The following is a 14,744-nucleotide window of genomic DNA, read 5'->3' on the forward strand; positions in this document are numbered from 1 at the left end:
AGTTGGGCCAAATCAAGTCGATTGGATGCAACCGACATTTGGCGGCATCTTTCTGCCACGCATGTCGTCTTGTTACGTTTACATTGATATTTTCACACGACCAAAAGGACATACCTAAATTTTTACGCAAACTAACCTAGCAATTAACGCACCTGCCGCATATTCAGATATTCTCTAATCCAAGGCCCATTTTCAGATAATTTCCTTGCCATGTAAGCCTGAGAACGAGAATTATATTGCCTGATAACTTGGCATTGTCCAATATTTTTATTCGTTTTTCCCTCTTTCTCGTATTGCCTTCGGGATCCTGGCCCGAACAAAGTGCAATCAATTGATCGATTTTTTCTAGTATTAGTTTAGGAGATTATAGCTTCCAAGGGTCCAAGGTAACATAAAATGCTTTCCATGTGCTTGAATTTTGCATCCAATCGAAAGGCTACCTGCCGAGAACGAGCAAGTCCAAGACAAATACTAATCCATTTAGATTTCAATATACTGTTACGTACAATTTAAAACGAAAGATAATCAGATAACTTCTGTTTGTCTAGAATATTACAACTAGCCATTTGTAATTATTGATATTGATTAAAGAGTTGTTAATCCGATTATAATCGAAGGAAAAGTGATCAATAATTTTGTGCCAACATGAAGCTTCGTAGGCAAAACTAATCGTGTCGCAATATAATTGGTCAAATAATCGCACCTCTCCCGCCTAACTTGTACACTAGGGGAAACCAATAAATAGATAGAGGTGGTTGATGTTTCACAATCATCTCTCTATTTTTGTTTATTTGTTTCTCCCTTTCTCTCTCTTTCACTCTCTCTGGTTTCTTTCCATCTCTCTCACACCCTCTCGAGAATTCTTTCTTCTTCTTCTTCTTCTTCGAAATTCTCAAGGTTGAGGGTGGGAGTAATGGGGGAGAGTAGCTGCTTGGGATTTCCTTCTAAACTTGATAAGATCATCATCGATACAGATCCTGGAGTCGGTATGTCTTATTTCCTTGGGTTCTTTTATATTTTATAATTCTGTAATTGAAGATTGTAATTGGTGATATAAATAGGGAATCTTTTATTGATTCGGTTGTTATTGGAGATTAATTGATTTGTTTTTGTTGAGATTTAGTGATATTTTTGTGGATACTTTGTAGTCAACAATGTGGAAGTTTGTTGATTTTACTCGCTGTTTTCGGAAATTTAGTTTTAGGTTTTATCATGTTAGCTGAGAGTGCTGCATGCCAGCCCTTACCCATACGTTCAACTTTCAATCTATAAAAATATCAAAGTTTATTTATTGACTTTCCGTTGTGCCTCTTTATGGTGTTGGGCCAAGTGACTTTTATAGAATGGAATTTGAAGAAGAAGAAAAGTGTTGCTTTTTCAGTGTGCTATGCACTTTAATTTTCGACCCTTACCGTTTTGAGTAACAGTAGCTATCTTGCCAAGGAGGCAATTAGGGATCAGGGAAGCAAAATCAAAAAACTGTTAATGTTAAGGTACTCTTTTTAAATTGATTTCGGTATCAATTGTTTTGCCGGAGTATTTACCTTTTCAATATTCTATGCTGGGTCTGAAATGCATTACTAGGTTAACTTTAAGGCATGGCCAGCAACAAAAAGTGCTCCCTTAAAAGGAAAATTAAAGCAGAAGAAGTTTCACACTTTTTTTATAGATGTGAAACTCGTTCTTTCAAAAAGCTTATAAAGTATGCTGGCTCTTAAAAGGGATTTCTGTCTTCATGCAGATGATAGCATGGCAATCTTGATAGCATTTCAAACACCAGAGCTGGATATTTTGGGTTTGACAACAATTTTTGGTAATGTTACTACCAAAGATGCCACTCGTAATGCCTTGATACTGGTACTATCTCATCATCTATATTTTCCATTCACCTTTAACTTTTCTCATTATCCTTATAATCTTTTACCATTATTAACATTAGTTATTGTTTAAAAGGATAGTGTGAGACAGCAGGACGGACTGACCTTCCAGTAGCAGAAGGAAGCCTTGAACCTCTAAAGGTAAGGGACTTTTGCTTGTTTCTCTGCCTAAGATAGGATATGTCTTTATCAAAATCATATCGCAGTACCCAATTCACGTGAGTTTGAATGCTTAAGTTCCCTGCTTTGAACATATTAGATCACTAGATACACTCATTTACTATTTCATAATTTATCAGATGATTTTCTGATGTTGAGTATTCTAGATCTATTTGTAAATCATTTCGTGAACAAAGATCCTTGCTAAATTGCTCTTCTAGGCAGAATTGGATTGATTTTCTGCCCATGTCAACACCAATAATGGTTACTGGTTACTGTAATGCATGCTGATCTTTGAAAATGCTAGTGAATATTAACTGTATTTTCTTTGTGATATAAGCTAGATGGTTGCTGTTTTATTGTTCTTCTATTTAATGCCATGAATTTTTCCTATCCAGTTTGTCTTAGTTGTTTGAGTTATTGTTATCAATGATGGCTAAAAGAAAATTGCTTCTCTTCCTTCAAGTTTACAACATCTACCTTGTGTTTGGATAAGGTTTATAGAGTATTTACTTTGTGGAACACATCTTCAGGGTGGAACTCCTCGCATCTGTGATTTTGTTCATGGTTCTGATGGAATGGGAAACTTATCTCTGCCTTCTCCTAAGGGAAAAAAAAACGAGAAAAGTGCTGTAGAGTTTCTAGTTGATAAGGTTTCTGAATTCCCTGGTGAAGTATCTATACTCGCCTTAGGTCCATTGACAAATTTGGCCTTGGTAAGTAGAAATAACTCCTCTATTGAAGCTCTTTTCTCTTGTTTTGTGATGAAAAGTGTCATCAAGTTCACCGGATTTTGTTTCTTCACATCAGGCAGTTAAAAGTGATGCATCCTTCGCAAGCAAGGTGAAAAGAATAGTCGTACTTGGTGGTTCGTTTTTTGCATCTGGAAATGTCAACCCTGCTGCTGAAGCCAATGTAAGAGCTAGTTTTCCCACTTTTCCTTCTTTTGTTACACATGATAAGTTTGATGATCACCGTTCTTAACCAACAACTGAGTAACATAAAGTTGGCCTTTATCTTTAACTTTGTAGGTTTATGGAGACCCAGAGGCAGCTGATGTTGTGTTCACTTCTGGGGCTAATATTGATGTTGTTGGCATAAACATCACGACGCAGTGCACACTAACAGGTATGCTCATACTGCCCACCCTCCAAGCCTCTTCAGTCCTTTTATGTCCTTAAAAAGTTGTGTGACAATCATATGTTAGCTGACTGATCTTGATTTTTAATCTCTGCTCCAGATGAAGACCTCTCTGACTTGAGGGAATCAAAAGGAAGACATGCTCAATTCCTAAGTGACATGTGCAAATTCTATAGGGATTGGCATGTGAAATCAGATGGTTTATACGGTATATTCACAACCCTAGAGTATTCATTTTATATTCCACTGTCCTCATTTTTGTTCTCTTACTTTTCCAGTTATGTTATCAACGGAGTGACTAATCTAAGTTTGCGTAAATCAGGAATATTCCTCCATGACCCTGTTAGCTTTGTGGCACTAGTCCGGCCTGATCTATTCACCTACAAGAAGGGAGTTGTGAGGGTGGAGACACAGGGCATTTGCGTCGGCCATACTTTGATGGACCAAGGACTGAAAACGTAGGTTATATCTCACATGCTCGGGTTACTCTCTGGTTTTGTGTTTCTTCAACCAACTTTCATGTAAAACATTTTTGATACAGATGGAATTCAAGCAATCCCTGGACAGGCTATTCCCCCGTTTCAGTTGCATGGACAGTTGACGTAGATAAAGTTGTTTCATATATTAAGAACCTTCTAATGAAACGATAACAACTCAAAGTGGTAAGGAAGTCCCACCAGGAGCGTTCCAAGGCTATGGAAGGGAAGATCACATGTGTTTATTCCCTGCTAATTTTTCTTCCCATCGCCAACAACCAAATGCTGGATTTGTAGGGCTCATATCTTGGACTCGGCTGTTAAATTTCTTGCTAACAACCGAATGTTTGATATTGAAGGGTTCCTCTCATTCTACTGTATATCATGTGATTCAAATGGTATTCATTAAATTAAAAAGTTAAAGTGTTATAATTTCTCTTTTCACGGACAATAACAGATCACAATAAACGACAATGCCGAGAACACCAAGTTGATCCCGAACTATGTCTTGCATTCTTTGAGACCTAACTTTGCTTATTGGCCCTATTAGATTTTTGTTGTTGTTGTTTGAGTTCATCTAAAACTTCAGCACGGGCAAACAAGTCTTTAGAAAATTCCCACATTTATGACCATTGACCAGCCACTAAATTAGAACAGGAAGATGAAGTATGCGTGTAGTGTTAGTTATACCGTCTCCACAACTAGGTATCCATCCGGTCATCCAAAGACTAAATCTGATAGGTTTTCTTTGGACTTACTAGAGGATGATTTATTTGGTAATAGTAATAGTAGGATCACATTCTCCACACCCAATGGAATATCACCCTATGATTTATTTGGTCATAGTAATAGTAATTTACAGACAGCATAAACATAATCATGGTTTTCTTTTTCTGTTTCTTTAGAGAGCTTCTCAAGTTTTGAGTCAATTTTGCGCGTCTGACAAAAACTTATACAGTATAACCGTAACCGAACCTCTTTGGTAGTCATTTCCCCTCTGTTAGTTTAGTCCATAGAAAACTTGGAAAAGTAAAGTTGTTAGTTTAGTCCATAGAAAACTTGGAAAAGTAAAGTTCCAGATAGGACTTCTTTGCAGCAAGACATTTAAGCAGACACGTTCCAATATAAGACTTTCTCTGCTAACGCAGGTTTAGCCATCCGAGACTATTCTAACAAGAAGCGCACTCCATCTATTTACTACCGTGTGCATAAGATTAGTTTTATTAATCAACACAAGTACAAAAGTCCTTTCAGGGACATCTGAATCTTTATTGTAATCTTAAAGCAAAAGCTGGTAGTAAGACATATACATCATCATCAAAAATTGGTAAAACTACTTTTCTTTCCTTATCATGACCGGGCAACTAGCATTACCTACTACGTTGAATGTTGCAGTTCAACTCCTTTGCATATACCCCGTCAAATACGACAACCTACTTTGAAGAGGACTTTACTTTTAAAAATTCGAGTTATAAATACTAGTGATCTTCTTTCTTTCAAATATGAAATTCATCTAAAATTTATATCATCAGCAAAAAGAAAACTAAGCTAATTTCTTAGTGGTGATGGCTGCTAGAAGAATTTCTTTATGCTTGGTCTCGACACTATTATTATTCATCGTCCTGGGTACGTCTTGTGAATCAAGATTATTGAGTTATACAAGTGAATCATCGATACGTATGAATCATCAAATGTCGATGAACAAGCCTTGCGAAGAGATTTACGTGGTTGAAGAAGGAGAAACATTACATACTATCAGCCAGAAGTGCGGTGACCCGTTTATAGTTGAAGAAAATCCACATATCAGTGATTCAGATGATGTTTTTCCTGGTTTAGTCATTAAAATTACTCCTTTTAGAATATCATCGCTATAAATTTCGATATATTTTTGAGGTCTTTTTTCTTCTTAATAAAAGTTAAAGCATCCCAAATCTTTATGGAGATGAACATACCACGTAGTTCCATTTTTGATCGGTGTCGGATCAACTCTGCTATTCAACTTCAGGTTCTTTTTGAACCCAGATTGTTTAAGATATATTATAGACCGTGATCTTTATGAAGGTCCGTAATGTTTGCATTCTTTTCAATTCCGGTGCCCGATTAATATCTCGTTGTATCATCGTTGCCATAACTGGCAAACCACATTATCAACCTAAATATCTAGGCGCAGGCCCAAACAAAATAATATTCTCATTGTCAGACTCACAATTAATTTTAGGTACCATGACACCCATAATTATTTTCATGACACCCATAATTATATTAAATTATTAAAATGACTGCATGACGGATTATGCATCCACATGACGAGTTGTGCATCAGGAGTATAATTGGCAACGCAACTTGGATATAACATATCTAAAAATCCGCGCCTTAGAATTTTACAAACTTTATATCGTAAGAGAGCTACGCAACGAGTACAAACAACAATATCAAATTTTTGTTTTTCACGAAAAAATTGGAGGTGATCATCATTTTAGGCAAAATTTCGAAGCAGCCACCAAAAAAGATGCATAACACATTCTGCAGACGCATAACGAATTATGCAACCATTTTCTCGACTGCATAACAAATTATGCAGCCATTGTTTTGGTTGATTTTAGTGCGTACATAAAAAGTTGATGCATAATGCATTATGCAAACATATTTTCGGATGCATAACATGTTATGCATCAATTTTCTCGATGCATAAAGGATTGTGCAACAAATTTCTCGATGCATAATGCATTATGCAGCCATATTTTCGGATGCATAACAGGTTATGCATCAATTTTCACGACTGCATAACATGTTATGCAGATATTATTGTAGGTGCATGACAAGTTATGCAGTCTTTATTTTTGTTGGTTTCAATAGTGACGAAAAAGTTGATGCATAACGTGCTATGCAACCGTTTTCTGAACTGCATAACAAGTTATGCAACAAATTTTGTAGACGTATAATAGGTTATGCAACCAATTCCATAGATGCATAACAGATTATTCAACTATACGAATACAAAATACTTTCCTAATGTAAAACAAATTCCACTATTTACAATTGGGTTCAAGTTCTATCCAAGTAAATTGGAATTTGATCAAAAGCGTGACTGAAAACACGTATATCCCACCACCAATTTTCTCATCTGACTTGTACCCCTTCATGATTCGGTGAAGTTTTAGGATTCCCAGTTTTAATTTCAACATCTGAAATCTGAAACTAGTGGTTGTTATGTCAGTAGAAGTCATCACAAATTCTAATGATGGTTCCACCCCATCCGGATACTCATTATCTTCAGCATTCTGTGAATTCAATTGTCAAAATTTCAAAATTAGTGATTGCACACTCCACCGTAAAATACAAAACAAATACAGCAATAATAAATCACAAATTACCATGATACATTTCTCCAATCTTAGAGTTCTAGTGGGTTTTTGCAAGACTTTAGCAGAGCTTCCCATTCACTGACGTCAGGTACAATTGGAGTTAGTGACCTTTTAGCTTCTTCTAGCATCCGTGTTCATGCTAGGAAACTTAATGTTCCATTTAAGGCGACGACCAATCCACGAATTCAATTATTCAAACTCTTTGTGGCCATCATGGATCAAACCTGCATGTGAACAAGCTGTTAATAAAACCAAAAAGGTAACCTCATTTGGCCTGCCCACATTCCACTGAACAACAAAATTGGCTTCAAATAGTACCCCATGTAATACCATCGTATAAATACTACTGGAAATATAAGAATCACAAATGCTTTCAAGTTTCATGTATATCATCCAATAGGGCACTCTTTATTAACCAATAAGAAACTGGATTCCATTTATTTAATAGTCACTCTCCTTTCGTAGCACAGGAAGAAATAATATTAAGGAATGTGACTCTATCAAGGCATCAATTTCAGATTACCAACGGATCCCGTCTTTTCCAAATTGATCACCCTTATGAACCACTTGAATTGAACCTTTTAGAATTGAATAACCAACAAAATCACTTGCCCCCACCCAACGCCTTCCAGTAACTAAAATTCATAGAAATAAGAAAAAGAAAAAAATCAACAAAAACCTAAAAACACAAAAATTGAACCAGAAATATAATATTGATGTAAAATTGATGACATCAATCAATATGGATGAAACAAAAATCATAAAAAAAGGGGGAATAGTTAAAGAGAAAACATGCCTGCTTCTCCAACGATCCAGAATAATTAAAAATAGCACAAAAATCACTCTTTATATAAACAGATCTTGAGTTTTTCTTGGACAACATGCAATATATAGAACCCTAAATCAATTTGTTACCCTAACTAGTTCGGTTGTATTGTAACCTATGTTTCTCCGTCCCGAGATCAGAAAAAAAAAATCTGAAAAAAATCAGAATAAAATCAAAAAGACGGAAAGCGGAGGTTTTAACAATTATGGGTCTATAAATAATTTTTTTACCTAAAATGGGTGCGCGCGTGAGATTTTCTGACGCTGGGTTTGTGGGTGGAAAAGTTTAAAGAAATGGGTTTGACAATAGTTTTCACATACCAATGGTTTTTGTTTTCCCCCAGAAGAATAAAATTGACCATAAATTTTGGACTAAAATCAATCACACATGTAGGTAGGGATGCCCATTGGGCTGTTGTTTTGGTTTTCATACAAAAACCGTGGACAAAACCGTTATCAAAGGTAATGTGATTCTGGAACCGTACACCAACCTGTAACGGTCGGTTACCGTTAAATAAACCACAGTTGTGTTGCGTTTGGTCGGGTTCGATCTGATGAGTTCCTGTGCAACTTTATGTGTAGACAAGGGGTGGTTTGCTGTTTGAACATCCCTCATGTAAAGACCCTCAAACTCGTCAACGCTATTAGACTAGTCAAGAGACGTCTTAGCCGTTAATTACTCGATTAGTGTAACTCGAACATTAATTATTAGGAATTAATCTAGAGAAATTTCCTATTTAGTCCAGTAAACCTGACCCGGGTTACTGGCTAGTCCAGCGGAAAAATATATTTACTCCCTAGTCCAAAAAAGTTTTGAAAAGAGTAAAATTACTCTACTAACCCTAACATATAACATTACGTGTATATTAATACATATGTTACTACATATTACATATGTAGTAATAACATACGTAGTATACTAGTAGTAACTAGTATGTAGTAATAACATATGTAGTATGTAGTAACTAGTATGTAGTATGTAGTAATAACATATGTAGTATGTAGTATACTAGTAGTAACTAGTACTAGTAGTAATATGTTATGTATTGATACTACATATTGATATGGAGTATGTTTGATATGTAATATGTTATATATTGATACTACTACATATCAATATGTAGTATGTTATATATTGATACTACATATTGATATGTAGTATGTTTGATATGTAGTATGTTATATATTGATACTACATATTGATATGTAGTATGTTATGCATTGATACTACATATTGATATGTGGTATGTTATATATTGATATGTAGTATGTTTGATATGTAGTATGTTATACATTAATACTACATATTAATATTATGTATTGATACTACATATCAAAAAAAATTTATGTATTGATACTACATATGTTACTGCTAGTACTAGTTACTAGTAGTATACCAGTATACGTATACTAGTTACTACTAATATACTAGTATAGTATACTAGTTACTATTAGTATAGTAAAGTGGTTACCTGATTTACTAGTAACAATAAGATATTTTTGTTACTACTAGTATAGTACATATTAATTGTAGTATCACCGTATTGTTACTACTAGTAACATTTACATGTGTTGATACTAATTAGACCTGGAAGGGTGTTTTTGGCATTTAGAAAATACACTTTATAATCTCCATGAAGTTTTTGGACTAGAGAGTAAATAATCTAGTCCAAAAACATGTTTTTGGACTAGGGAGTAAATCTTTTCCATGGGTGGACTAGCCATTAACTAGGTCATGAAAAAGTAGACTAAACAGTAATTCCTACATTAATCTAACAACGATATAGGTATAAAATTACTATATTTAGATAGATCTCGAAAAGTTATGCGATCTGGACTACTCAAGCATGTCATTCGGATACCGAATGAAGAAGAAATTATCAGATACATATGAAGGGCAAGGTAATCTTTTCATGATTTAGATCAACATGGCTGCCCATATCATTTGGGTGGGTGCCTATATCACTTTGGCTGGCCTTATCTCTATCGAGAAGATAAACTCGTTTTTTATTCTTCTTCTTCTTTCTTCTTCTTCCTCCTTTTCTTCTGCTAGTGAACTGAGAAACGATTCAAGATCTGATTTCGAGAGAATCAAGTGCTTAAACTGTGAAGATAAATGAGGATTTGAGGTTTTTGTGTACTATGGGGAAGAAGGTGGTGCCGTTGTGAATCATGAAGAAGAAATAAATGAGAAATTATTAGGGTTTCTGTAATTCAATTCAAGAATTCGATTAAGGGTGAATAAAGAGAAGTTATAAGATGGGTTTGTTCTTATTTGGTGTTTTATGGAAGTTGTGGTGTTGTTTGATACTTGTCTCAGTGAATTAGGGTTTGAGTTGGAAATCCATATGAAGAACTTGAAGATGAAATTGAGTGGTTAAGTATATAATTTAGATTTTTAGTGCCTTATTTTTTAGTTAATTTCTTGGATTAGTTAGCTGCTAGCTTTGGGGGCGCTAGTGTTGGTATTAGAGCTCATTATTAGATCTTAAATGGGAAAAGATAGAAATAGCTAGTGCCAGTTAGTGAAATAGATTAGTTTAGAACTGGGTTGGGTTGTGAGATAAATCTTAATCACTAAAAGCTATCAACAATTAAAATAATTAAAAGATTTATTTGATTGATTTATTTGTTTTTTTGGTTGTTTGTATATGTTTTGAAGTAAAAATTGTAGGGTACACCAATAACTGTACTAATTAAGATTAGAGAATAATTAGTCTAAAATTTATGATCATCTAGACAATCCAATATTAGAAAAATAGTGAGATCACTATTATTGATAAATTTTGAAAGTCACGTATAAACTATTTGAGTACCTTGACTTATACGTAGGGTCAACAATTTATAATTACATAAATGTTAATAACAGTTTTGGGACTCAACAATATTTGTAAGAGTAGTTAGAATAAAAGTTCAACCATCAATGTTAATAATAAAAATATTATAATAATAATTATAGACGATAATAATGGTAATAATAATTTTAACAAAGTAATGTTAGCATTTCTCAGTTAGTATCATACTGTACTTAACCTAACTAAAATTTCAATTGAGATATATAATGATAAAAATAATAGTTACGATTAAATAGCTATGGAAAAATTATTAACGCTTATCTACGATTAAGTATTGTAAATCAAACTGAGGATAAATTAGGAATAAATTTTTTGTTTTTAAACTAGATAGTTAATATAATACTTATTAGGCGTTAGACGTAAGAAGGTGAGGATATAATGCAAATAAAAAAAGACTCAACTTGTTAGCAATCTTGTACCGAATTATCTTTAGTCTAACAAATTAATGATCCTGTAAATATTTAAAATGAAACAAATAGATATGAAGTAGTAATAATAGGATTCAGATGTTTAGTGTAAGATTATAATTAAAAGAAAATAAATTCATATATTAATAGGATACTTTACAGTAATAGCAAAATCTAAAGACTATTAGGATATAATATAATTTTATGCAGACTCAAATTTAGATCATATTAAGTTACCAATGCCAAATTTTAACAAGATATAATATATGGATTCAATCTGAATGAATGTTATATCAATCTTTACGTAAAAGTAGAATTATGTTTACAAGATTAAGGCTTAGTGTATCAGCTGGACTATCAACTTAAGAATAATGAAAATAATAATACAGTTCATAATAATATGCAAATAATTAGGCTGGTAGTAAATTTATAATAGATAATATTGGGAAAATTTACATATGGTGTTGCAGTGAAGTTAAAATTATGAAATATTATAAATTGACGAAAAATCGAATTGGGATTACCTATACTGGTAAAAAAAAGCATAAATAAAATAAATTTTGATGATTAAATTGCTTAAAATGATGTGAACTAGTTATATATTTTACAAAGTAAATTTAACAGAATTATACCAGTTAAGATAGAAGTTAAAGACTAATTAATCTTAATAAATTAATACTTAGTTAATCCAACACTAGGGAATAGTGAAGGTTGTGTTTTCTCTGTTCGTAGGAAGGCACTGTTGGGATTGGACAACCTTGACAGGGCAACTGCATTCAGAGATGACTGATCATAGAAGCTTGGTATAATTTTTTAGGAAACCGGTAAATATAATTTCACTTAGAAAGATTTGTAGGATTCTTCCTTGTAATTAGAGACAGGTATTTCATAAGATAGAAGTTAGAGTAAGAAACTTAGACTTCCCTACTTGATAGAAATTAAATCAGCGTAGTTGAACCTAGAGCCACAAATCTTAGTTGTAGAAATCCATACAGGTTGTGCTTTATTATCGTGTTGTTTTGCGCTTAGATGAGATATAATGTTATCTCTATAAGGTGGGGAGTTCTTGAAGACCAGAAGGATGGTTCGATTTTCGAGGACGAAAATGCATAAGGTGGGGAGAATGTAAAGACCCTCAAGATCGTCAACGCTATTAGACTAGTCAAGAGACATCTTAGCCATTAATTACTCGATTAGTGTATCTCGAACATTAATTATTAGAAATTAATCTAACAAAGATCTAGATACGAAATTAGCATCTTTAGATAGATCTCGAAAAGTTATGCGATCTGGACTGCTCGAGCGTGTCATTCGGATACCGGATGAAGAAGAAATTATCAGATACGTATGAAGGGAAAGGTAGTCTTTTCATGATTTAGATCAACATGGCTGCCCATATAATTTTGGTGGGTTCCTATATCATTTTGGTCGGCCTTATCTCTATCGATAAGATAAACTCGTTTTCTATTCTTCTTCTTCTTTATTCTTTCTTCTTCTTCTTCCTTTTCTTCTACCAGTGAACTGAGAGATGATTCGAGATTTGATTTCGAGAGAATCAAGTGATTAAACTGTGAAGATAAATGAGGAGTTGATGTTTCTGTGTACTATGGGGAAGAAGCTGGTGCCGTTGTGAATCATGAAGAAGAAATAAATGAGAAATTATCAGGGTTTCTGTAATTCAATTCGAGAATTCGATTAAGGGTGAATAAAGAGAAGTTAGAAGATGGGTTTGTTCTTACTTGGTGTTTTATGGAAGTTGTGGTGTTGTTTGATATTGTCTCAGTGAATTAGGGTTTGAGTTGGAAATCCAGATGAAGAACTTGAAGATGAAATTGAATGGTTAAGTATATGATTCAGATGCAAATCCTAGTCGTCCAAGTTCGCAACGACCACCCTTCAATCCTAGATGCAAATCCTAGATGCAAAACGAAGGCGTGCGACGATCAACGACCACCCTTCAATCCTAGATGCAAATCCTAGTCGTCCAAGTTCGCAACGCATGGTAACCTTTGGCCCAAAACCCTAGTTTTGACCACTCCAAACCGCGCCAAGGCATGCCATGCCACATGTGCCAATGACATGCCAACCACCTTTCCACGCCATACTGATGAGTGCCAAATATTGTATATATTTTATCCCTTTTTGTTGGCATTTAACTCATCTTTTGTGCATTAATTCTACATATTATCCCATATTCTGTATTTTCATTGTTTTCAAGAATAAATATTTTTATTAATTAATTTTGCATTTTTAGGTAATAAATAAAGTTCGGATGAGTCGTGGAGCGAAAAGAGCAGAAAAGTAGTGAAAAGCCGGGAGAAATTACGCAAGGAAGCCGCGAAGAATGGTGCGCACAACCTCATTTTCTACACACAAAAGCGCCTCCGTTCTCAGCCATCAGATCAGTTCTCGGGAGCATCCGACGGTCGCTTCTTCATAGAGCATCAAAATCGGAAGTCTCTGCCAAGCACCACAGCGCTGAAATTCCAAGCCTTCAGATTAGATGGTAGTTGAATCCAACGGTCGCTCCCTTGCTGTTCATCAAAGTTTGATATCTCCGCCTTACACTACAGCACCTAACTCCATCTGGTGCCGTTAACTTCGTTGCACCTCAGAATCCGACGGTCGCTTCACACATCCTTCCATCTATCCGTTCGATTCCACTCAGATCCAATGATCCAACATCTAAGCTTCGCAAATATCGAACTTGAGGTCTCCGCCTCACACCATAGCGACACATACCCTATTCCCAACCAAACAACCCCTAATCCTAATCCCATCGAGCTCTTCTTCCCCTTCTTCCCAAAAAATTGCAGAGCTCTGCAACACCACCTCCCCTCTCTGCCATGCCGCCAACACCATCACCTCCACAGTTCTGCCACCACCACCAGTTCCATCACTGCCACTACCATCTCCAACACCCGACAACGCCCTAGCCTAGCTATTTTCTTCATCTCACAACCTCTGAAACCCTAGGTTTTGGGGTGAGTAAAATAGCTAGAAATTAGGGGACAATAGGAGCAGGAAGAGCATCAGAGGGACATCAAGAAGCATGGGTCGAGCCAATTTTGGGAGATTGTAAGCAAATTTTATGTAATTTAAAATTGCCCTAATTTTCTGATTTGGGGGAAAATGGGTGTAAACCCTAATTTGCTAATTTGGGTATAAAAGGGGATGTGTATGAGATGTTAAAACTTGTTCTTGGACTAGCCAAGTTTCCCCCTAATTGGGTTAGGTTTGATTTTAATTTCATTGTCAATTTTCATTATTTGCATATTTTTCTTCTTGTTCACTGTGTTGTGTTTGATGTTGTGTAATTGTTGATGTGTTGTTAGTTTAATGCTCCTGTTCATTTGTAATTGTTCCTGTTTAGTTCTAGGTGTTAGCATGTTCTAATTCACCACTAGGGTGAAGATGAAACCTTAATGCCACTGTGTAGGAGACTACAATTTTGGCCTCTCATCACTTTGCTCTCACATTGTATGTCAGGCATACATTGTAGTTAGGATACCCCTGTGATTGAAAGTGCAGCAGCCCATGTTAATTGATTATGGTCCAAACCTCAGACTAGTTATGCTCTAATCAGATAGCTAGTACCTTGGGAGGATAATTTGGTTGCAATTGGAATATCCGACTTAGT

At 35.0% G+C, this 14,744-nt stretch overlaps 1 protein-coding gene across 1 annotated transcript; it reads left to right on the forward strand.

Annotated features, from left to right (window-relative positions):
• The first annotated feature begins 771 nt into the window (after positions 1-771).
• On the forward strand, positions 772-4,124 carry LOC113314130 (uridine nucleosidase 1-like). The gene is made up of 9 exons (XM_026562900.1): positions 772-986; positions 1,742-1,857; positions 1,959-2,018; positions 2,570-2,752; positions 2,847-2,951; positions 3,068-3,164; positions 3,277-3,384; positions 3,499-3,634; positions 3,718-4,124. The coding sequence occupies exons 1-9, from the start codon at positions 914-916 to the stop codon at positions 3,824-3,826; spliced, it is 987 nt and encodes a 328-aa protein (XP_026418685.1). The 5' UTR covers positions 772-913; the 3' UTR covers positions 3,827-4,124.
• The last annotated feature ends 10,620 nt before the right edge of the window (positions 4,125-14,744 follow it).

This window comes from Papaver somniferum, chromosome 9 (genome assembly GCF_003573695.1).
Source record: "Papaver somniferum cultivar HN1 chromosome 9, ASM357369v1, whole genome shotgun sequence".
Taxonomy (NCBI): Eukaryota; Viridiplantae; Streptophyta; class Magnoliopsida; order Ranunculales; family Papaveraceae; genus Papaver; species Papaver somniferum.